Genomic DNA, 25,765 nt, shown 5'->3' on the forward strand with positions numbered 1-25,765 from the left:
GTCAAGTGAATGCATCTGGAATAGAACTAATGTTCCATAACTGATGCTCGAGAGAATTTAAAGTGTGACTTTCAGAAGACAGTCAGGCAAACAATCCAAATCCTCCAAAACTCTAGATGATCTTCATAGATCTGATTAATTTTTCTTTCTCTCTTTGTCTTCAGTATGCGTGGATGCCGTATTACAGAGAAACAGTGTTTCATCCTGACTTCAGTTTTGAAATCAAACCCATCACACCTGAGAGAGTTGGATCTGAGTGGAAATAAAATAGAAAACAAAGGAGTGAAGCACTTATCTGATCTACTGATTGATCTCCACTGTAAAATGGAGAGACTGAGGTCAGTAACATTCACATATAAGAAACAAAATGTTTAAAATCACTTTGACAGTTTTTAGACAAAGACACTATGCTCAGTATCTTTTAATGAACACTTTGTGAGAGAGTATTTTGTTATCTGGTGAAATAAAAATGATTCATCTTTGTTTGTCTTTACAAAATGTTTTATTTTCCATTTTTTCCTAATGAAGGTTAAGAGGCTGTGATATAACAGATGAAGGATGTTCTGCTCTGACTTCAGCTCTGAAATCAAACCCTTCACACCTGAGAGAACTGGACCTGAGTGAGAATAAACTTGGAGACTCTGGATTTGAAAACATTAGCAATCTACTGATGATCCCACAATGCAAGCTGGAAATACTAGCGTGAGTATCAGTATACTGTACAGCAGTTCGATTGAAAGTCACTGTTTAGTCAAAGAGGCCCAGTTTACAGTATTGAAACCCTAGCACTACATCTATAATTCAACTGTATTTCTGTCACCTTTAATAATAGGTGTTTAAATAATTAAAGTATTTGATAAAATATACTGGTTGTGTACATGTTCTGTAGAAATATTATGAGATTCACTTTTGCTGCAACGAATAAATAAAAGACAAAAAATGTCTATAGTTTTGAAAAAGAAAAGAAAATGAAAACAGCAGGTTCTGGTATTCAAAACTTAAAAATCCATTAAAAACTCAACTAAGTACTATATGGAAGGCTATATGTCTAATGTTGCTGTTTTTATAAGACAGTCGTCAAGGATCTGAACCATTGTTCTTGCTGTTTTTGTCTTCAGACTGTGTAAATGCAGTATTAAAGAGAAGCAGTGTGTCTTCCTGACTTCAGCTCTGAAATCAAACCCATCACACCTGAGAGAACTGGACCTCAGTGAGAATGTACTTAAACACACAAGAGTGAATAAATTGTATGATATACTGAAGGATTCACGATTAAAACTGGAAAGATTGAGGTGAGGAACATTCACATACAACAAACAATTTAGTGTTTTGGTATTTTAAAGAAAAAAAATGAAAAGTATGTCTCATTTCCCTGAATGCAGGTTAAGGTACTGTGCTATAAAAGCTGAAGATTGTTCAGCTCTGACTTCAGCTCTGAAATCAAAGACATCACTCCTGAGAGAGCTGGCCTTGAGTGGGAATGAACTTGGCCAGTTGGGAGCAACAAACCTCTGTGATATACTGATGAATCCACAATGCAAGCTGGAAAAGCTAGAGTAAGTAAAATTATACTGTACAGCTGTTACAGTGTGATTACAGTTTATTATGCTATTAGCTGATGGACTGATGATTCAGTAGTGTGACAGTAGAAAAATAAAATAAAAACAAACTCCTCCAAACCTGTAACATTTTCACATGCTGAAGTCTGAAAAAACTTATCTGCAAAAACAAAAATAAATTAGAAGAAGAAAAAAAACCCGAAGTAACATGAATGACAGTAACACAAATTGACAGTAAAATGGCTTTTACAGGACTAATAGTACTTTTCACTAAATCAGTTCTTAAGCAAAATTTTTGAGGTTTCTTGGTTTATGGTCATCTAATTAGGTTTTCAGGTTTTTGGCGGCGTATTAGTGCCAGTATGGTTTTTATTCACAATGTATTTAAGTCACATGTTAGCTTAACATGGTCTTTTCTCTTGTCTTCAGTCTGTGTAGATGCAGTATTACAGAGAAACAGTGTCTCATCTTGACTTCAGCTCTGAAATCAAACCCGTCACACCTGAGAGAGCTGAACCTAAGTGTGAATCAACTAGGAGACTCTGGAGTTGAAAGCCTTGGAGTTCTGTTGGGCAGTTCAGAATGCAAACTGGAAAAAATACAGTTAGTTTCATTACTCAGTACAAAAATTTGCATGACAATATATTTTTAAATATCTTCTGTAACGCTGATGGAGCTTTTGTGAATTTTAAGAGGTAATGAAATACATGTTTCTGGAGGTTTGCTTATGAAACACAGAATACTGTGATTTATAATTAGCAAAAGTAAAAATTACACTGGATTTGTAAATCTGTGCAATTATAAAGAATACAACCCAGATGAAAATATACAAAAATATAGCTATGAAAGAATGAACAAAGTAAACAATACAAATATAAGAACAAAATATAAAAAAGTAAATATTGGAAAATAATGTGCATGAAAGTACACTCTATTCTTAAATATTAATATACTAAGAGATGTAAAAGAGGCAATGTGCATATGTGCATTATACTGTCGTCTTAAATATTAAGATACACAGGAATGTACAAGCAAACAGGTTGACACTTTCAGTATGTCAATTCAATATTTGATAAATACACAGACTTTTCAGACTCATTTTCATGAGCAAACAGATACATTTTTTATAAACCGCTTAATACAGTGCTATCTGTTCAAGAATAAAGTTCAGCATAAACATATATTCTTTAAATTCCAAAGTGGAGGAAAATATACTTTTATCAGTACTTTATAAAAATGTGATTCAACATTGCGACTATAGTAAAAGAGTGTTATTGGAATTGAGGATGTTAGAATAAACTCGAAACACATGGTTGTCATGCAGTAAATTAAGATTTAGGTCTCTGCAGAGGAAAAGTGAGCATTTCTGACTTTGTGGGTGTTTTCAAACTGCTGGGGAGCATTCAATATTGTACTTATTTGTAACATTTAAACTTTTAATTTATTTTGTCATTGCAACATTTAAATGCAGCCTTCACTAACAACTGCAATTGGATTTATATGTGTACTTATTTTCACTGTTATCCCACAGGCCACAAATATGATCATCAACATTTTTCAGTAAACAGCAGTGCTGTTGGAGTTACAGGAGTAACCGATACTTTGTTTGGTTTATTTCAAATTTTAGGGATGGTAAGGCATGTCTGGAAATGAGAAACTTAAAAAAGCTTATAACTTATAATGCTCTTTTACTATAGTCGCAATGTTAAATCACGTTTTTGTAAAGTACTAATAAAAGTATATTTTCCCTCACTTTGTAATTTAAAGAATATATGTATATTTTGAACTTTATTCTTGAACAGATAGCACTGTTTTAAGCAGTACATAAATAGTGTTTCAGTTTGCTTATGAAAATGAGAAACAGTATGATCAGTCATAAAATCATTAGCTTAATAACAGTTCGCAATTAAATTCATATCCTACCTTTTCTTGTAACCCAATAAAATCAATCAATGGCAATGAATGTCATTAGAGATGTTTAATCCACAAGCATTCTGAGCTTTACTCCTTCAAGTCCTTCTTTTAGGTTAGGCTATTTCATACAAGTCAGTATAAAAGAAAGCGATTTTTAGTGCTGCAAATCCATTTATCCTTTGCTGAAATTTCCGCGTCTTCATGGAGAGCTTAGCAACAACAGATGCCTCAGGAGCGCAACTGCCCGAGCGCTTTGGAAAGGAGGAGAAAGCGGCACGCCTAGCGTTTTTCACACATTTTTAGGCGCGATATGTGAATGGCCCCTTAGTGTGCTACATGACATTTAGTTATAATGCATTTAACTCAGACAAACCTAACATGGATATGATTCATTGTCTTTTCTCTTTTTTTTTCAGTCTGTGTGGGTGCAGAATTACAGAGAAACATTGTCTCATCCTGACTTCAGAACTGTGTTCAAACCTTTCACACCTGAGAGAACTGGACCTCAGTGGGAATAAAATAGAAAACAAAGGAGTGCAGATCCTATGTGACATACTGAATAGTTCACACTGTAAACTGGAGAGATTGAGGTCAGTGACACTCAAAAACAAAAGAGGAAATTCTTAAAATAAATTCAACATTGCAATTTAGCAAACACTTATCTCATATTGAGTCTGGGTTCACATTATGAGGGTGCTATGGAGGCCACATCCTACACGAACAGAGGTGACATGTGGAGACATCAATATGGACAAACCCAGGTCTGGGGCAAGCTAACACCAGTACTGGGCCTGGCATCAGGCAGCTCTGCGCAGTTTGACTGCCACGGGTGCTTGAGAAACTCCACCAGGGTTCGCCATCCGGGGAACTTTACTGAAGGAGGATAGTGGTCAGGGGGAATGGCACAGCAAGTGTGACAACAGCCAGCTCCATCCAACTGTTACCCAACAAACGGGAAGAAACTGATTCAATGTAGAGCTTGTAAATCTTGCGAAGATGTTTGGTATAGCCCAGCCCACATCTCTACAGATGTCTGCCAGAGAGGCACCGTGCGCCAATGCCAAGGAGTAGGCAGCACTCCGTGTACAGTGATCCCTCAAACTCAGAGGGTACAGCTAACCTTGGAGACTGCCTTCCTTTTCTGCTGACTTTCAAAGCAGACAAAGAGCTATTCTGAGCTTCCAAAGCTCCAGGTGTAGTCCACATATATGCACAACGCTCTTACGGGACACAGCAGTGCCAAGACTGGACCTGCCACCTCCGAGGGCAGTGCTCGCAGGTTCACCATCTGACCACGAAAAGATGTGGTGGGAACCTCAGGTATGTATCCAGGCTGGGTTTTAGGAGAACGTGAGAGTAGGCCGGCCCGAACACAAGGCACTCTTTGCTCACCAACCCTCTTGATGGATGAGAGTGCGGTCAGGAGTCCTTTCTTCTAGCAGACAGGAATTTATGCTTGATTGAATCCAGCGGCTCAAAGGGACCCCTCTGCAGTCTAGTCAGGACAATAGAGAGATCCACGGAGGGCACCACTCAGGAACCTCGTGACCAGATCATGCTTTCCAAGGGACCGGCTGTCCACTGCATCATGATGTGCTGCGATAGCCTCACATTTGAAATAATGAACTTGAGTGCACAAAAGACACGACAGCTTTACGTGTAGCTTTACGTGTGCACTTTGGCGTGGCTGTGAACACACAGAATACAGCCTCTGGAGCATGCAAGTACAAAACTGCTTAAAAATACTTAAAAATATGTGCATATGATACATTTTTTGCAACAATGACCTGATTAGCTAAGTGACAGTTCTGTCAACTGTCCCAAAATGTGAGCGAAAAACTTGGATGCGACGATGAGAGAGTGAAAGAGACAAGACGTGGTACATCTTAATCACTCATGCGGTTTTCAAATGACTGAATTAATGTAACTAATCTAATTTCTGTGTATTTATTTACTCATTTAATCTACTATATTGAATAAAGGTTTGCAGGAATTTACCTTATTATAAACTTGAAAGCTGCGGGAATGAGTAAAACTATGGCCTAGACATGCACAGTCCCCCACTGAAATTCAGGACCTGATTAAATATAGCTCCATTATACAGAGATTTGTGAAATAAAATCCCAAGACATTTCCAAATCTTTTCCAGGCCTGTAAATTGATGGTTTTAAAATTCATGACTTTTCCAGTTTTTCCATGATCATATGGACCCTAACAAAAGAAACTGAAGCATGCTGTTAATCACTTAAATTGGTCCACCAAAGACTCCTGGGAGGCCACTTGGTTTTCCTGAGCTTCCCCAAATTGACTCCAGAACAGCCGGACCATCTCAGAATGGAGTTGCCATTCTCAGAGGAACATGAGCTGTATTGAAGGCACTTTGGTTGCATGATTGTCCCGAGATGTGGCTGCACGCAGCAACTTGCGCTATGTTTGACTCCAGAGGAGGAGATGGTAGGTGAGTTGAAACGTGACATGAAACGTGACTGTAGACAACCTGGTCTACAATTTAATCAGTTTTAAGATGATTTAAGGCATTGCATCGATCACTGTTAACCCACAAGCCTGATGGTCCAGAGGAAAAGGAAGTCGTGGCCTAATGGTTAGAGTGCGGACTGGCAATCGAAAGGTTGTGAGTTCGAGTCTCGGGCCGGCAGGAATTGTGGGTGGGGGGAGTGCATGTACAGTTCTCTCTCCACCTTAGATGGCGCTCTAAGGACACAAGATTGGACATCGCCTTTCTGAGGGACTGCACCATGACCTTTATCGACCGGAGAGCAAAGATGGTCACCGAGCGCAGCTCCTGGATAAACCCCCGGTCGATACTAGATTTTGTGCATTTATTTGAGTGCCTTGGCTCGGTGGATCTGTAGGATTGCCATGGCATACATGACAGAGGTGGCTTGGCCCACAGCACTTTAAGCTTTGGGTGAGAGCCACTGTCAGCTTATAGGCTTTGGACGGGAGACGAGGACGATTTCTCCAAGTGGCAGCGTTTTGAGGGCACAATACTGCAACCGCACTTTCCACCTTGGAATGTCAATGTACCCCATAGCCACCCTGCCTTCAATAGTAGTGAGGATGAAAGAAGCGGACGAGCGGCTTCTGGATGAAAAAAGGGGCCGTCCACGACTTCATCATCTCCACATGCACGTCCGGGAAAAAAGGAACCGGGGCAAGGCGTGAACATAAAACATACAAAACATAAAACACATAGTACACAAAGTTTTATCTTTTATATTTTGTCTAAAGGTTAAATATAAAATCAACAATACGTAAACAAAATTTTTTAAACATTAGTGATTTTGAAATACAATGTAACAGTACACAAAATAGTGAATTAATCAAATGTTTCAAACAGATTCAAGTGCAAAAGTACACAGCTATGTTGTTAAATAATATAAAATATATTTTCATGTTTTAGTGTGAAATGTGAATGTTTAAGTAAAAATAAATGTTTGAAAATAAATACTACGTATTTAAGTATTTAGTGTTGTTCTGTAAACATTATAGAGACTAAAAAAAGCTAAATGCCTGTTTGAAAACACTGTTTGACTTCCATTCTTCTATGTGAAGAAACAGAAAGTACAGTCTATTTTGTTTATGCGGGTTTTCAAGGAAACTGCTGTCCAGTGATCACCATCTATGGTTTGAAAATGAACTGCATTGTCAGTGGTTGACTGACAGGGAGTAACACTTGCATTGTTGAAACAACAGTGCAAGTGCACATCAGTAACTGGGTGTTCAACACTCGGGGTGAAAGTAAAAATAATTTCTCTTCCTCTGTTTGTCTTTCTAGTCTAAATGACTGCAGCATTACAGATGTTGATTGTTTGGCTCAGACTTTGGCTGAAACAAAAGCACTGCAGTTTCTAAAAGAGCTTGATCTGAGTAATAATAAAATAGGAGGCTCAAAACAGCAGATCATTGATGTGCTACGAGACTCAAACTGTGAATTGAAGTGAGTAAACATCCTTTTATTGCAGTCACAGTTACACAAACAAGCATCATGTAAATTGCTTTAAATCTATTATATGTCAAACAAATATTGTTTTAAAATGTGTGTCAAATAGTTTAAAATCAGTAACCAAACTGATTACAGAAATATAATATTTTTTTAAAGTCTACTTTGTACTCAAAGTAACTAAAATATAGTAACTATTTCAAACTTGTTCTCCTCGACACCTTTGTTCTCTTCTGGTTCCTCTTTACAGTCTGGAGAAAGAGCATTTGCTCAGCTGGAGAGCTGGTGTGAACTACATTGGTAGTTTTGGTGGGTGGTTAACATCCTTGACTAAAGCTCAAGAGGATCCTGTGGAATCAACAGAAAAAGAAAAGGTCACTGTCGGATGAGGAATTCTCAGCAGGTTCTCCATTTAGTACTGTAAGAAATCAGTATGTGTGGTAGTAATTTTGCAGAGACATTGCTAAACCGCAATTAAGAAATTCTGAAATGCCAAACTTACAGCTACTACAACTTCAAATAGCTGCTTAACAAATCGAGTTTACAGGTGGAAAATTCTCAGACCTTAAAATTAAATAATGCAGTATTAATAGAAGCATGTGAGTAATGTTAAATGCTTATTGTTAATGTAGTATTCAGTTTAAGGTCTACATCATAATGATGTTTGGATTAAACTCGTCCATAATGATACAAACTGATAGTCTAAGATTGCATTTAATTATTGTGGGCTACATATACGAGTCCTATCAAAATGCTATTTTTAATCTTTACATTTGTATTGCATTTTATTTTCTTACATTTTATATACAAAATATATTTATTTAAATTTGTATTGTTATGTATCCCTCTGTCTCATCATGAGCAAATAGCCTTTTTCTTTACATAAGACAATGCTTTGACTGACATAAGATGGAGTCAGTTCTCTACATCAACCCAGAATAAGTCATCTTTAGTATTGCCATTTGATAGCATTTATATACCCCAAATCCCTATATTTGAAGTTGTTGCTTTCACAGTCAGCAGTCTATAATGCTTTCTACTTAACAGTTATCATCTTGCTTTTTGTACTATATTATGTATTTGCGTATTGTAAATGTAGAGTCATATATACTTTTATATTCATACTTTAGTCTTTTCATACTGTGTAATAGTTTTATATGCAAGGCTGAACTACCTCCTATGTTTCTGATAAGAACTGATCAACAAGTACATGTTGCTACCAGGAACTGGGAAGTATGCTAATGCTTGAGCAAACAGAGAGGGAGATATATGTAACAGTGATTTCTGTGTTCTACACCACTTCTCATCTGACAACTGAAGATAAGTGACATTAATAAAAGACTATTAACCTCCACCCCAGACCCATTGTCTCTTCTTTCCTGATCCTACAAACTGAATGCAATGCCTGGAGGAATGCACTTTATTTAATAGTGGTGTTTGGCCAAACCATAGAAAATTAGGAGTATGTGTTAAGTTATGCATTAAAAGTTTCTCTTTTACTTATTGTTATTATTATTATTATTATTATTATTGGTGCATGTTTATATTGCTATAGTATAATCTCTCTATATTCATTAAGCAGAAATTAAGTTTACAAGGGGAATATGGTGCATCAAATTTTCCTCCTTGAGTGCTGATCGCAGAGTTTTCACAAGAATACATTTATTATATCCACTCATCCAATCACAGCGCACCATTCCACACAATGTAAACAATAACAGCCAATCACAGTGCACCATTCCATGCGCTTTAGACAGTAATGGCGGCACTTTGAATACAACCGGCATCCTAGTTTTCCTCATCTACTTTTTACTTTTATATTATATATATATATATATATATATATATATATATATATATATATATATATATATATATATATATATATATGTGTATATATATATATATATATATATATATATATATGTGTATATATATATATATATATATATATATATATATGTATATATATATATATATATGTATATATATATATATATATATGTATATATATATATATATATATATATATATATATGTATATATATATATATATATATGTATATATATATATATATATATATATGTGTGTGTGTGTGTGTGTGTGTGTGTGTGTGTGTGTGTGTGTGTGTGTTTGTGTGTGTGTGTGTGTGTGTGTGTGTGTGTGTGAGTGTATAAATGGCAATTATCTCATTTTGGAACCAAACTCTTAACTTATTTAGAGGTATATGGTGTCACACTTATCCATTTGTGGAGACGCAGTGCAATGCAAATCTGTGATTTAATGTTCCAAAGTGAGGTAAACTTCAACAGATTTAGGGAGTAGGGATGTTTGGAACAATGAACAAAAAATACCTTGTTTGCAGTTGGTTTTATTGTTATTGTCTTGTCACGTTGGTGTTTTGACCAGGACATGCATCACAGTATAGTAAAGGGCGTAACATTTTGGTCACTTGCTTGAGGCATTCACAATGCACTGGATAGATGGCCAATCAGACCACACCTTGCTTTTCAGACTGATGAGCTTTCTAAAAAAATGACGTGTTTCAGAAAGGCGGGGGCATAGAGGAGAAACAATAATGTACAGTATGTGGAAAATAATGTGTTTTTTAAACCTTAAACTGCATGAACACATTTCATTACACAAAACAATGTTCTTTTTAGAAACATCATATGACCTCTTTAAAATAAAAAAGACACAACGGTGTGAAGGATCACGTTTGCTTTGATTGTGGCAGGAGCTTTAGTAGATCTGATGCATTGAAAGGGCACCAGAGAGTTCACACTGGAGAAAAACCTTACAAGTGTTCACACTGTGACAAGAGATTCAGTCAGACTGGGACTCTGAAAATACACGTGAGGACCCACACTGGAGAGAAGCCTTACAAATGTGATCAGTGCGGTAAATGTTTTACACAAAAAGGAAGCTTTAATGATCACCTGAAAATCCACACTGGAGAGAAACCATACTTATGTGATCAGTGCGGGAAGAGTTTTACACATGCATACACTCTTAAATTACATATGCATTCTCACTCTGGAGAAAGACTGTTTAACTGTGAACAAAGAGGTACAAATCTACATGCATGTTCACAAAAAGGAGAAGTCTTACATGTGGAAAGAGTTTTAGTCAGCTGTGTATCTTAAAAATTCACCAGAAAAGAGGATCACATGTGCTTTGAATTTGGGAACATATTTACTGCAGCTGTGACATTTGAAAAACACCAGATCTTCAATTTCAGGAAACAGACTTTTGATCGTAAGTACAACTTCAATAATCAGCAGCGTGGTCTTGTTTTTACTCATAGCTGATCAGAATGTTTCAAAATCACATCATGTTTGTTAGTTTTTCGTCAATTTAACTTAAAGTATATCAGGGCCTTAACACTTTTAAGTGAGACATGTATCTGATATTTATTTTTTCTCTCTCTTTTAAATCGAGAAAGGTTTTTCTCAACTGTTTACACACACACACACACACACACACACACATATATATATATATATATATATATATATATATATATATATATATATATATATATATATATATATATATATATATCTATATATTGATTCTTTTTGGGGCATTCTATGTTTTCAATCTTTTAAATGCCTAATTAAATATATTTTACCTCATACATAACTGAGATTGAATGAGGTGTCTGGTTTTGTTGTGTTTTTGTCTGTCTAAACTATTAACTGTTCTATCCAGTATCATAGACTCAATATATAGTAGCTTCTGAGGATATGAAAAAGACTACATGGAGAATTAGCATATCAATATCCATAGCAATATTAATCCAACATAGGAAACAAGTAAATATAGAGCATCAGAAGAGAAAATCCGGAAGTATAGGGGAAATGTTGTACAAGGCTCAATTAATATTCCCATCTCTTTATCTTAACCTGAATGAGCTGTAATCGATGACCAGACCTGAGGTGATACTGACCTCTACTGGTGAAATGAGTTCACCAGAACTCAAAGCTTTATTGTCAATTGTTCGACATGTACAATGTCCGGAGGGAGTTCAGCTTCCTGACAACCTGATGAATGAAGCAGTCCTTCAGTCGGCTGGTTCTGGCCTGGAGCATCTGCAGTCTCCTCCCTGAAAGCAGCTGTGTGGCTGGTGTGTGGGATCATCTGCGATGCAGAAGGCTTTGTGGGTGAGACTGGTTCCACAAAAGTCCTGGATGGAGGGGAGAGAGACACCAATGATTTTCTCAGCTGCCCTCAACATGCATTGAAATGACTTGCGGCAGGATGTGGTTCATGCACGACTAGCAATTCAAAGCACTTCATGATAATAGGAGTAAGTGAAACAGGATGGTAGTCTTTGAAGTTGGATGGAGACGGCATCTTCCGGACTGGAATTATGGTGGTGGCTTTGAAGCATGTGGGGACAACAGCCTGACTTAGTGAGATGTTGAAAATGTCTGTGAAGACATAAGTCAGTTCCGCTGCACAGTCTCTCATTACACACCCAGGAGATGTTGCAGTCACAGGTCTGTGGTGGGGGCTTGTAGTCCACAATGGTCTGTATCCCCTGCCACGGTCTTTGAGTGTCTCTGCTGTCACTGAATTGATGGGCTAAGAGTACTGTCTCTTAGCCTTTCTGATGCCGCGGGACAGGGTGGCCCTGGCTGTCCTCAGACCCACCTCATCTCTCTGAAGGCAGCGTTCCACATCTTCAAGAGTTTGTCATCTCCCCTGTCATCCTAAGACAGTCATTCCTAAGACAGTAACTTAGGAAAGACCTGGAAAATGAAGACACAAAACTGGCTGCCGTTGCCTTCCAAATACTTGCACATACGTTTTAGCACATCCTCCGTAACAGTTAGCCTATTTGGTGAAATAAGTGGGAATGTGATATATGCATATGATTTATATTTGGATTAGAGTAGCCTGTTTTTATTCAAGGCAAATTTGATTTATCATGTCATGACCCCTTTAAGGTGAACAAAGGACAAAGTTAATACTGATGCAGACTGGATCTTCATTAGAAATAAAGACGCTAAAACTTCCACTCTTTCCTAATGTTTGGATCAGAAGGAAGGCAATGCAAAGTTTTTTTTTTTTTTTCAGAACTTGGCACTGCACAACGTCTTGCCTTCAGAGCAATCTTTATCATTTAATTTCTGTGTAAACATGCCTTTGACTCTTTCATTACTTACCCACTTCATGTGCAGAACGGTGAGCAGGGCTAAACAGGCAGTGATGCAGAAGTTGATCTTCTTCTGTGGCTTCTTTAGCCGCACTAGTACATCATAAAGTGACGCATTCCAAACAACCGGTCATTTTGGCAGGTTGGCTTAAACATCTGTTTTTAGACTCACAAAAAAGTTTTGACTTCTGAAACTCACAGTATGTTTTATGACCACTTATATGTCAAAAGATCTAGGGAATTTCTCCGATGTCCATCTGTCTGATAATGCACATACAGTATTGTCTTATAAACAATATTGAAAAAAAACCCATCTAAGTAAATTTCATTGTGTTTGTTACATTATACTCTGTATGTAATACAGTAAAGCTTTGATAATTGATGTGCGAATGGACCTCATTTACTCCTTATTTTAATTTTATGCGTTTGCTTTCACTGATAGACTTTTTTATTTATCTATTTTAATCATCTCTTTTGCCCCTTCGAATGTAATACATTGGCACATTGTAAATATACAGTGAATGGGTGGATTTCAAATCTCCTCCTCTTTTACCATATAATGAACAAAATAGTAGTTTTTTTTTTTTTTTTTTAACTAGTGCATCTATTCCAGTATTTATGTTACAAACAATGTCTGTATGTGGTATCTGAGAGGTGACTGAGGGTCTGACCTGTGTTACTCATTTAGCCCAGCTTCCAGACAATAATATATATATACATATATATATACATATATATTTTTTTTAAATCATATAATCAAATGTTATGTTTCATAGAAAGGGAGTTGTCAGTTCTTATTTTTATTCTGTGGTTCTCATGAGAGTTGTACAACTGTGCTGAGGTACCACTAAAACCACTTGTCGACAGTCTTTAAAATAACATGTTTTATGTCCCAGAGACAAAAGAAAGGAAGAAAGTTAAAATTACATGAGGGTAACTGAATGGTGACAGGGTTCTTATTTTCTGTGAGCTATCAGAAGATGATTATAAAGGATTTTGAGAAGTGATAAAAACAGTAATGGGTGGGAGAGCTGGAAAGAGAGAATAAAGGAAATAAACTGACAGTTAAAAAGACTCCTGTGGTATTTGAAACAATATTTAATTAAGTACAAACAAATGTCAAAGTGTTGAACAAGAGCACAAATTACAAATAAACTGTGATGGATACTTTCAAATCTTGAAAATAATTTTATCCACATTGTACAATGACAAATGTTTTTTTTTTTTTTTATAAATATGACAAACGTGTCTATGGGCTCTCGGTTTGTGTAGACAGAGTACTTACTTTTCTGATACAGTAAGTAGCCTACATCCTGAGAAAGACCCTTTAAAAACAACTATTAGCCATCAACACAACCACCCAGTTTTCAAGAATCAAATATAATTTATTATTTCAATTAAATATGTTTTTAATTATTTGTTTTTTACATTCTCATGGGCAATTTTATAACTTAAGAACTGTTCTTAAATATGTGCTGTAATATGTATATATAAATATATTTAACACTGTTTTTGATAAATGTAGGGCTCACATGTGGCTTCTCTAGAATAGCTAATGATGGCTATTGCTGGTGAATAAACATAGCATAAAATAACAAAAATTTTCTTACTAGGTCATTATTAACTGGCCCCTGGACACTCAACAATTTTTAAAATCTATTAAACTTCATTTCAGAAGTAAGCCCCCCAAAATTATCACAAACCCAAATAAAAAGACTATTTTATGCCACGAACTTTTTGACCCAGTCTAGGTTCACGTAGAAACACTTCGGAATGGTATGACGTAACGCGTCCTCTTTCGCGGAAATCACGTGACTTGGACTGTTCGCTACGAGTCCGTTCTTAGAATACTGATGAATCACGGTTCTCATTCAGTTTAGATGCGGTCAGAAACGACATATAATTATGAGGAACCTTTCCTTCATTTGTTGGATTTTATTACTCCTGGACGGTAAGTCCCCTTGATTTGTATTCGCCTATTTTTATTCATATTCAACACTTTCGGTTTCAATATAAGCCAGAAACAGGAAATGAGCACGCGCTGATATCTTCTAACTTCATATATCTCCAGTGTTTTAATACATACAAACGTGTATTACTTCAAATGGACGTTGTTGTGATAAATCACACTCGAGCAAACCAATGCGAATGTATTTCGAGGGTAAGGTAGTTGTGTATGTACTGTATGTGTTTGGTGATCAGAGACACTAGAGGGCGCTGACCGCCTGTAATAATCTGCGTGTCATTCGTGGATAAAAGCTGTGTAATAAATAAATGTAATTCACTCTGGTCGTCGTGTAGGTTTTTTTTCATTAGCACTCTTTGTACTAGACACACATGTGCACAGTTTACAGTTTATTTGTATGAGATTAATATGAAAAAATTAGCCTATTCAAGTTTGAGACGTGTGTGTGCGTGTGCGTGTGCGTGTGCGTGTCTAAATATATATATATTTTGTGTGTTTTCCAGTTTCTCCATCTGGCCATGTCAAAACCAATGATGAACACAACATGGCAAGGATAGAGCAATATTCTGGAATGAGTATGTTTTCTGTTCCCTTTACTAGTTATAATGGATAGGGCCTAGTATAGGCCTAGGCCTATTTGTGCCTTCCATGCAGGGACTATGGTTGAAATTTAGTTACACAGTAAATTTGTGTTTACAAAAACTACACAATAATAATAGATGGCACAAATCTTAAAATTTCTCTTTGCAATGCTTCTCATGTTTGTTCTACAGATGTGTTTGTTGCTGTGGCAGATGGAGTGAAGACGGTGGTCGTGATGGAGGGAGATTCTGTCGTTTTAGACACTAACATTACTGTAATAAAGCGAGATGATACCATACTGTGGATGTTTGGAGATGATAACTCTATTATAGCTAAAATGAACGAAGCGGCTGCAATTTTCTCTGCCAATGATAATGAGAGATTCAGAGACCGACTGGACCTGGTCAAACAGACTGGATCTCTGATCATCAAAAACATCAGAACTGAACACACTGGACTTTATCAACTAAAGATCAAGAGCACAACTGAGATCTCGAAGAAATTCAGTGTTACTGTCCGTGGTGAGTAACTGGTCTTATAATAACTGTAAACTGATAATTACCTAGATTCAAAGTGCAGTATGTGATTTCAGAGAAACAGTGTTGAAAGTGGATTGGACCGAACCCCAAAACACTTGTAGCCAATCAGCAGTGGTTGTGTAAATTGTGAGCAAGACACAAGCTTACTTCTCCCCGACAACTTGAGCAAACTTGTTTATTTCACTGTTATTTCCATTATAGATTATTTATAGATTATTATTTATAGATTATTTAGCCCAATTTGTTTGTGTTCTGATATTTTAAATGCTCCTTATTATGGTTTAATACTTCACCCCTGACCAAGTAAGTACTAGCATAAATTAATAACTAATGGTCGACTAGGAACCTTTTTAGTCACGGGCAGTCCTAGAGATTTTAAGAAAGACTGTAGATCGAGAGAGGGCTGAGAGACATTACAAAAGAGAAAAGATCAGGAGAATATCACCGGAAAAAGAAGGCTTTTGATCAGGAAAAATCTTTAGGGAGCGCATTAATATTGGAAAGGTTTACAGCAATAAAGGGAGACAAGAGCTGGAAGGCCATTTGGCCAAATGATGAGGCAGAAATATGTTGTTAGCAACATTTTAGAAGATGTTATTACAAACGCTCAATTGATAGTGATTAATAGTCACGTTTAAATAAAAGTGCTGTATTCTCTTGTATTATTCTCATTTTAATTGTGTAGCTTGAAGCTAATTTTATTATATTTATTATATTTCATGGTTCATTTATACCTAAAGAAATAACATAAGTATATATTAAAATTTTTTGTTTTCTAAAACAATTTATATCAGGGAGATATCAGGGAGACAGAGATGTGGCTGGGCAAGCCATGCCTTGCCAGCCATGCATTGCCATAACTATCTTTTATTGAACAAAATCAAAGTAATTGCAATATTCCCATCCCCTGAATGTAAGACTTTCCACATCCTAAGCTTGCCTGCTGCACTGGCGGATTCATGAGCCTGTCAAATCATTCAAATTATGCAAATAATCGAGGAATTATTGGATTGTTGGACTTCAAATCAGTAGGGGTTGAGGCATAAGTAACTAAGTAAAGAGCTTTTTTTAGGGATGGTAACTGAAATCGTATTAGTTATAAGTTACTCTACCAGTTACTACAAAAAGTACAATTATTACTGTAACTAGTTACTTCCCAACACTGGTTTTCAATAGTAACAGAACAGTTTTGAGTCAATTCAAATTGAAGAGACATTCACACTCTCATTATGTGTTTTGGGGAAGGTGGAACGAAGGTGTTAATTAATTATTTGATTCCATTCATTCAAGACTCGACGCTATCTCACGACCAGTTCGTACGTATTTTACGAGGTGGCTAATTCGTACAAATTCATACAACCTCACTCGTACGCTTTGTCTAGACCCCAGTGACTGGTAAGTTTAGGCGCGGGGTTAGGTGTACGTCATTCGTACAAATTCATACGAATTGTGCAACTCGTGAAATGCGTCTGATTTAGCACAAATCATATGAATTTATACAAATGAGGTCATACAAATTCATACCAATTAGCCACCTGCCGTGAGACCAGGCAGGCGGTCAAGACCATATTCAGTGTTTCTCAGAAATCGCTTAGTGCACTTTTAATTGCTTGAGAACAGTTTATGTACTGCAAATTGATCAGGTGTCACCTTTTAGAGATTGATTTGGATTTTTCATCTGTAAAATAAATAGTTAAAAATAAAAACGGCACATGGAAAAGACAGTGTACAGTGTGCTTATTCTGAGCAAAACTTGCAATAGAAAAAAATGTCATACAAATAATATTATCAGGTAGAACAGAAGTTTAAAACTAAATGCATACTAAATAAGATTTCAGAGATGGATTTTATAACAATTTTCAGTTCAGTTAATATTACATATTTATGAAAAGCCAGTCCAAAAGATGAATAGGTGGGGCGAGAGAGTTAATAGACTCAATGCAATCCAGCCGCACAGTATGGTGATGTTTAACTCTTTCCTAAAATTTTTCATGTGTTTGTTGCTGTGACAGATGATGTGCAGTCAGTGTCACTGATGGAGGGAGATTCGGTCACTCTACACACTGGTGTTATTAAAATACAAGGAGGTGATCAGATTGTGTGGAAGTTTGGAGGCCAAGGCACTCTCATTGCTCACTTAACCATTTAACTGTCGCCCTCACTAGTTGAGCTCAAACATAAACCTGGCCTACACAAACTAAAACCATCACAGTTCATGAACCCTCTGGACTACAGACATAACTGAGGGCTCTTTAGAAAGATACTAGTTAAGAGTTCGTTGCTCAAGTATCCGAAATTATTATTGCAGTGTAGACATAAATTAAGAGAAGTTTAAATATTTTGACAAGTAATAATTAAATTATTTCCATGAAAGGGATTTAGGAGTAAATGAATGGAAATGTGTCGGATCAACTTTAAAAGCAATGAACTCAAAGCCACAATACTGACCAAGTTATATATCAAATTAGAAGACGGAGCCACTGAAAATTAGGTTCATCTGATCTTTTCTTCTTGAAGAATGCTACTTTTAAAAAGAGCACTTAATACAAGTGTTTTAGGAATAGCTGTAACTCACATTCAAATCAGGCTCCAATTCGGAAAAGGAACACCCACTTTTTACCATCTAATCCATTCTGATGTATAAAATCAGGCTGGGTCCCATTGGTTCCTCATTGGATGTACTATTTCACTTCGCAATGCGCCAAATTGGATAAAAACCGGTTGCAATAAAATGGGTTGCAAAATTAGTTTCACATTGACTTTACGAATTAAAAGTGATGTGTTCTCAGTATTAAATTGTCTTTTTTTATCTCCCAGTTTAATAGGCAGGGTCATGTCCAAGTGAGACGTTTATAGATATTACTGAAAAAGGAATATCTGGAAAAGAAAATGACATTGCGCTGTTTTCAAAACCTGTTTGAGCATCACAATCAGCTTGACAGAGCAACATTGACTTAGCCATTGGAGTGAGGTTAGTGCAGGACTTAATGTTTAAGTAACCAACGGAAGATGAGGGGGGTGCTTGAGAAAACCTGTTCGAATACAGTTAGTAAAATGTACTATTTTTTTTATGATGCCAATGGCCTAATAAAAGGTAAATTAATAACAAGTAACATTTCAGTTAACATTCAGTAAGACTTATTAAGACTAATATTCTCAATGAGAAATTCTATTCTTAAAAATCTACATATGGCTAACTGAAGAATCTAAACAATCCACATAATTCTCTGTAATCATTTGTTGGCGGAATTTTACACCCATCAAAATTTGAATTAGCGTTGCATTGACTGACTGTGCACAGTGAAGATTGGTTGGGCATTTCTGGAGGTTACATTGTTAGAGCGTTCTGAATCTCCGACCAATCAGTGCTGCAGAAAAAATGCTGAGGTCGGGTTTATTTTATTCGTAAGACTCGAACAAATATAATAATATAGGGTTTTATTACTGAAACAACCTCAGAGTGCAAAATTTGATGTAAAATAGAAAAGAAATGTAATTGTCCCTTGAGAAATATTACTTAATCAAAACAAATGTCACCTCAATATTTGTCTTAAATTTTGAATTTTTTAATAAAAAGTCTAACTGACTTTTTCTTTTAAATAGTTATCTTGAACACTACACTGATATTTGCGTGACTGAATTTATCCGCCATGGTCTCTGAACAAAAACAGTTTAGAACTCACTATTTAAATGTTGCGTGTATTTATACGAAATCCTAATACAAATGAGAATGATATTATTGTTATAATATCACGCTCATGCATATTAGAATCCTGAGCCTTTAAACTGTCACATGACATATTGTAAGTCTATATTGATTAAGATTTTGATCGTAAAATCAATCAGTAAATGTAAACTTACTAACCTCGGGACCGTCGATGGTCTCAAGCAAGTTAATGGATTAAATGGCACTACTGATGCTAGATGGAAAAACCTGATCAAACTGAATGATCATACTGGAGACCTCACTGTCAGAAACATCCAAACTGAACACTCTGGAGACTATGATCTGGAGATCAACAACAGCAGCATGATCTTACACAAGAAATTCCATATTGCAGTTAGTGGTGAGTGCCTCAGATTTTTCTATCATGTATTGTTTTTTTATGAATCTGTTGGGTTCCACAATTATCAAATTATATATTTTTTATGTAAACCCTACCAAATAGAGAACGGTTTAAATGCTCAGATTCTTATCTTATTTTGCATTAATGCAGACAAAAATGTATTGTTAATTGAGTAACACTTTAGAATAATGGTCCATTAGTAAATGTTAGTTAACTACTTTAGTTAATATGATCTAAGCAAGAACTATCCTTCTACAGCATTTATTACATTTACATTTATTCATTTAGCAGACGCTTTTATCCAAAGCGACTTACAGATGAGGACAGTGGAAGCAATCAAAAACAATAAAAAGAGCAATGATATATAAGTGCTATAACAAGTCTCAGTTAGGTTAACACAGTACACGTAGCATGGGATTTTAAATAATATAATAAATAAAAAGAAAACAGATAGAATAAAAAAAGAATAGAGCAAGCTAGTGTTAGAGGTCATTATACATACACACACATACAATTGCATAATTAATGAAAAGAAAATAGAATACAAAAAGATTAGAAAGGTAGTTTGATTTTTTGTTAAAGAATAGAATTAGAATAGTGAGTGTTAAAGTTAGAGGGTCATATAACGATGGAAGAGATGTGTTTTAAGCCGATTCTTGAAGATGGCTAAGGACTCAGCTGCTCGGATTGAGTTGGGGAGTTCATTCCACCAGGAGGGAACATTTAATTTAAAAGTCTGTAAAAGTGACTTTGTGCTTCTTTGGGATGGCACAATCAAGCGACGTTCACTTGCAGAACACAAGCTTCTAGAGGGCACATAAGTCTGAAGTAACAAATTTAGGTAAATGGGTGCAGAGCCAGTGGTAGTTTTGTAGGCAAACATCAATGCCTTGAATTTTATGCGAGCAGCAATTGGAAGCCAGTGCAAATTGTGACATGTATTCTTTTTGGCTCATTAAAAATTGATCTTGCTGCCGCGTTCTGAATTAATTGTAAAGGTTTGATAGAATTGGCTGGAAGACCTGCCAAGAGAGCATTGCAATAGTCCAGCCTGGACAGAACAAGAGCTTGAACAAGGAGCTGTGCAGCATGTTCCGAAAGAAAGGGCTTGATCTTCTTGATGTTGAATAAAGCAAATCTGCAGGATCGGATAGTTTTAGCAATGTGGTCTGAGAAAGTCAGCTGATCATCAATCATAACTCCAAGGCTTCTAGCTGGTTTTGAAGGAGTTATGGTTGATGTGCCTAACTTGATAGTGAAATTGTGATGGAACGATGGGTTTGCTGGAATCACAAGCAGTTCTGTCTTGGCAAGGTTGAGTTGAAGGTGATTGTCCTTTATCCAGGAAGAAATGTCTGTTAGAATAGCTGAGATGCGAATAGCTACCGTCGGATCATCAGGATGGAACGAGAGGTAGAGTTGAGTGTCATCAGCATTGCAGTGGTATGAAAAGCCATGTTTCTGAATGACAGAACCTAATGATGCCATGTAGACAGAGAAGAGAAGTGGTCCAAGAACTGAGCCCTGAGGCACCCCAGTAGTTAGATGTTGTGACTTGGACACCTCACCTCTCCAAGATACTTTGAAGGACCTATCTGATAGGTAAGACTCAAACCATTGAAGTGTGGTTCCTGAGATGCCTTTTGCCAGTAGGGTTGATAGGAGAATCTGGTGGATAATCATGTCAAAAGCAGGATAAGTACTGAAGATTTGGATTCCGTTCTTGCCAGTCTTAGAGCTCTAACAACTGAGAGCAAGGCAGTCTCAGTTGAATGTCCACTTCTGAAGCCAGATTAGTTGCTGTCAAGGAGGTTGTTGTGTGTGAGAAATGTAGAGACTTGGTTGAACACAGCTCGTTCAAGTGTTTTTGCAATGAAAGGAAGAAGGGAAACTGGTCTGTAGTTCTCTAAAAGAGATGGGTTGAGGTTGGGTTTCTTAAAGTAGTGGAGTTATAGTAATAGTGGAGTGTCTTTTTAAATGATGAGGGAAAAACACCAGTGTGGAGGGATGTGTTGATAATATGAGTGAGTGAGTGCAGGTACAACTGTAGGAGAAATGGCTTGAAGCAGATGAGATGGAATAGGATCAAGCGGGCAAGTTGTAGGGTGATTAGAAAGGATGAGTTTTGAGACTTCTGCCTCAGAGAGTGAAGAGAAGGATGTAAATGAGTGTAAGTTTTCTGGTGATATGAGCTTGACTGATTGTGGTGTGGAAAATTGTGCACTAATGTGTTTAATTTTATTAATGAAAAACGTTGCAAAGTCGTCAGCTATTAGAGATGAAGCAGGAGGGGGAGGAGGAGGAGGAGGACAAAGAAGTGAGGAAAATGTTTTAAAAAGATTGTGAGAGTTAGACGAATTGTTAATTTGTTATGGTAGTATGTCATTTTAGCAGTGGAGGCATTAGCAGAGAAAGAATATAGGAGTGAATGATACACATTAAGGTCAGTAGTATTTTTGGACTTACGCCACACCCTTTCAGCAGCTCTAAGCTTAGAACAGTGTTTGCATAGAACATCAGATAACCAAGGGGCAGAAGGGGTGATACGGGCTGGCCTGGAAGATAAGGGGCAAAAAGTGTCTTAACAAGAAGTAAGAGTGGAGCAGACAAACAGTTTAGGGGAAGGAAGTGAAGATGAAACCATTGCAGAAAGCCGGGAGGGTGAAAGTGTGTGTAGGTTACGTCGAAAGATGACATGTGGAGGGGTAAGTGATGTGTCAGGGACCATGTTGAGGTTAAGAGTGAGGAGGAAGTGATCCGACGTGTGCAGTGGAGTAACCAGAACATGATCAGCAGAGCAGTGTTGTGTATAAATAAGGTCCAGTTGGTTGCCTGATTTGTGATTAGCAGTAGTTGACACTTGGTTGAGATCAAAAGAGGCAAGCAGAGAGTGGAAATCAGCATACAGAGGTTTATCTAGATGATCTCAGTTGATGTTAATTTCAATATTAACTAATGCATTATTCAAAGGCATAAGTTGCGCTTGATAACATTATTTAATGCACTGTGAATTAGCATGAACTAACAATGAATAACTATTTTCATTAACTAACATTAACAGATTAATAAACACAGTAATGTATTGTTAATTGTTTGTTCATGTTAATTAATGAAATAACTAACATTAACTAATGGACCATTATTCTAAAGTGTTACTGTTAATTGTACAGTCAACAGTATGCAATCAAATTTCTAAGCATTATTATTATTCAGTTGTAAATGACAGTTACTAGCTTGCAGGATATTTAACCTAAAACATGAAATGTCTGTCATTATTTTTTATTCACCATCATGTCATGCCAAATAGGCATTGCTTTTCTTCTTCTGTGGAACATAAAATAACATTTTATCTTGTTTTTGTTTGCCAGAAGAAAGACGGTTTAGAATGACAACAGGTTGAGAAAATGATTACATCATTTACATTTATTTGTGTGATTTATAAAAAAAAAAAAAAAAAAAGTGAGGATATTTCAATGCGACACAATGAAGGATTCCTTTGTGCGTCAGTCTCCCCCTGGAGGAAGGACAACTTTGAGTTGGATGTGTATTATCAAATCAACAGTCATCAACAATGGTGACATTAGAGTACTTGAAATGAGGCAGGATTTTCACTAGTGATCACTGGCAGACATAGAACCGGGTACTACAGTCTTATGAAATGCCTCATATTATTGTTCATGCATGTATAGCCATTAGGAATAAATTAAAATGTCAATCTGCCTTTTGTCAACACATGTCTTCAATAGCAGGAATATTTGCTGATCTATTACAGAGCTCCCCCCGCGTTCACACTGGGAGACAACTGGTCCAGTGTTGGCAGGCATTGTTGTTATCTTAATCCTGATCGGAATTGGAATCTGTATTGGGCTCAAGATGGGTTGGTTTGAAATATGTTGGCCATGTAAGAAGAGTAAGTAAAATGAGTATAATTCAAGCATGGCATTGAATGTCAACCTGACATGTTCAAATGACAGAAAATGTTTGGTTAATAGAGGGAAGCTAGAGATTTCTTGACTAAAATTAGCAGTTTGAGTCCATCTGTTCTGACTCAACATTAAATGCTTAAACAAACAGGTCAAAGTTTCGTAAGTCCCAGAGCCAGAGTTTCAGAAATTAACCTATCAACATTCATTTCTCATAGTCATCTCTGCATATTAAACTGGGATAAGTATTTTAACATCAAAACACTTCAAACATCTCCTTTGACTTTGACGTATATATATATATATATATATATATATATATATATATATATATATATATATATATATATATATATATAAATGGAAATGAAATGAATGTGGCTTGCAAGATAAATAACTGTAAGATGTATCATTTATTTAGCAGCTTTTATTGTAATCTTTGGGTTTGTGTAGCTGTAGCATTACATTACATGTAGATCAGAACTATTTATCTCTCTCCTTGTAACGCTTGTGATTCTTTTCTGTTTATTATAGGTGGTGAAACAACTGAAGTGCTATACGAGGCAGCACCTAAACAATGACCAACAGCAGTAGGTCATAGTCAGTTCACATTAATAGAGTTTGAGAATCAACCATATAGCTCTGTGAAAAGAGTTAAGAAAATTTTATTAGAAAACAAATATATATATCTATCTATCTATATATATATAGGGAAAGGTGAAGTTGATGCTTGCCATTCAAACTCATTCATTATCTTCAAACTATGGATGTATAGCTACATTAATGTATAATGTACTTGACTGTATGCTAAGTAAGGCCCCCATACATGCATTCACACTACATGACCTCATTCTGCGGTGCCTGCTGCTTTAGCTATATCTGCTGTGCATACTATGAGTGCTCCAGCTGACTTGAAAAACAAGTGAGATTATTATTTCAACAAATGCGATGCGTGACCTCTATTTCTGATAGGACTGGGATATGTTTACATGAAAACGGTGTAGTAAAAGCAGAAATGTTTTCCTGCGTTATGCATGCCAGGCCAGTAGTTGGTGATGCCACTTTGTAAAGAAACACTACATGTTTGATTTGCTCTGAATGCTTTCCAACTGAATAGTTATCTAGAATAAAAAAATGTATGCTGTGGCGTTAAGGTTCATCTTCATTGGAATTACTGGAATAACCAAACCTGTTAAATAGAACAAGGTGTCCATGTACTGTTTGCTCCAAATATACATTATATCTTTCCTCTGTGTTGTTCTGTCCAATGTGATCCAGTGTCTGATTTGTTTTGTTGATTAAGTTATCTGTCGAATATGTACTGTACATATAGACTTATTTGGTTTGCTCTGAATAAAAAAATAAAAATAAAATAAATAATAATAAAAAAACGCTGATCCTTGAATGATTATTCTGTAGCAGACACAGAATTTTTACATAATTTATGTACACTTGCACATAAATCATGACTATATTATCGTTTTAATGATTACAAAAAAGGTTTAAATTGTGGAATTGTGTGACTGAGTGGCATTTTAAAAACTTGGCTGGGCAGCATTATCTTGTTTTGGTTTATGATTCATTTAAAAACAAAACCTTTGTAAATCCAGAAGCATTTTATTAATTATCAGATGCTCACAGTAAAGGAAGAAAGAAGCAAATAGTATCATGACAATGTGCATCTATTTTATGTTTTGTCAAACTGGTGGTGAATTCGTACAACTAACCAAGGGGCAAAAAACAGCAACACTTGTGCAGCTGGATTCCTGCACGGATAGGAACAAGAATACACTTCAAAATAAGAGTCCTGAAACACTAAGATGGGGAAAACGAGACAGGAATCATAACAGGAACATGCAAAAAATGCTACCAAAGGTTTTGGAAAATAATACAATTAATGAAATGTGTAATTTGATATCAGTCCTATGGCAATGTTTATTTATTTTTAAAAAAATGAAATGATGCAAATAAAGCTACTTGGATCAAATATACTTGCTCAGTTATGCAGTCTTTCTTAACATGTAGGTTCAGGGATATATTTTTTTATTTTTTTTTTTCACCTGTGACAGTCTTGGCACTTTTTTTC

The 25,765-nt window shown here is 36.2% G+C and overlaps 2 protein-coding genes across 2 annotated transcripts in view; both read left to right on the forward strand.

Annotated features, from left to right (window-relative positions):
* Nucleotides 1–25,765, forward strand: part of LOC127986808 (uncharacterized) — a 353,087-nt gene that overhangs the window by 30,363 nt on the left and 296,959 nt on the right. The window lies entirely within an intron of this gene.
* On the forward strand, nucleotides 14,376–25,070 carry LOC127986826 (uncharacterized). Its single transcript, XM_052589090.1, has 7 exons — nucleotides 14,376–14,553; nucleotides 15,072–15,143; nucleotides 15,342–15,671; nucleotides 17,702–17,826; nucleotides 19,591–19,756; nucleotides 23,529–23,666; nucleotides 24,214–25,070. Exons 1-7 carry the CDS (start codon nucleotides 14,508–14,510, stop codon nucleotides 24,258–24,260), a joined length of 924 nt encoding a protein of 307 aa, XP_052445050.1. The 5' UTR covers nucleotides 14,376–14,507; the 3' UTR covers nucleotides 24,261–25,070.

This window comes from Carassius gibelio, chromosome B22 (assembly GCF_023724105.1).
Source record: "Carassius gibelio isolate Cgi1373 ecotype wild population from Czech Republic chromosome B22, carGib1.2-hapl.c, whole genome shotgun sequence".
NCBI classification, from domain to species: Eukaryota; Metazoa; Chordata; class Actinopteri; order Cypriniformes; family Cyprinidae; genus Carassius; species Carassius gibelio.

Excerpts from the sequence above, each read along its gene's own strand:
- LOC127986826 (XM_052589090.1), top strand. The coding sequence starts at position 14,508 with ATGAGGAACCTTTCCTTCATTTGTTGGATTTTATTACTCCTGGACG. Across the intron at positions 14,554-15,071 it reads GATTTTATTACTCCTGGACG|TTTCTCCATCTGGCCATGTC; the intron begins GTAAGTCCCCTT and ends TGTGTTTTCCAG. Across the intron at positions 15,672-17,701 it reads ATTCAGTGTTACTGTCCGTG|ATGATGTGCAGTCAGTGTCA; the intron begins GTGAGTAACTGG and ends TTGCTGTGACAG.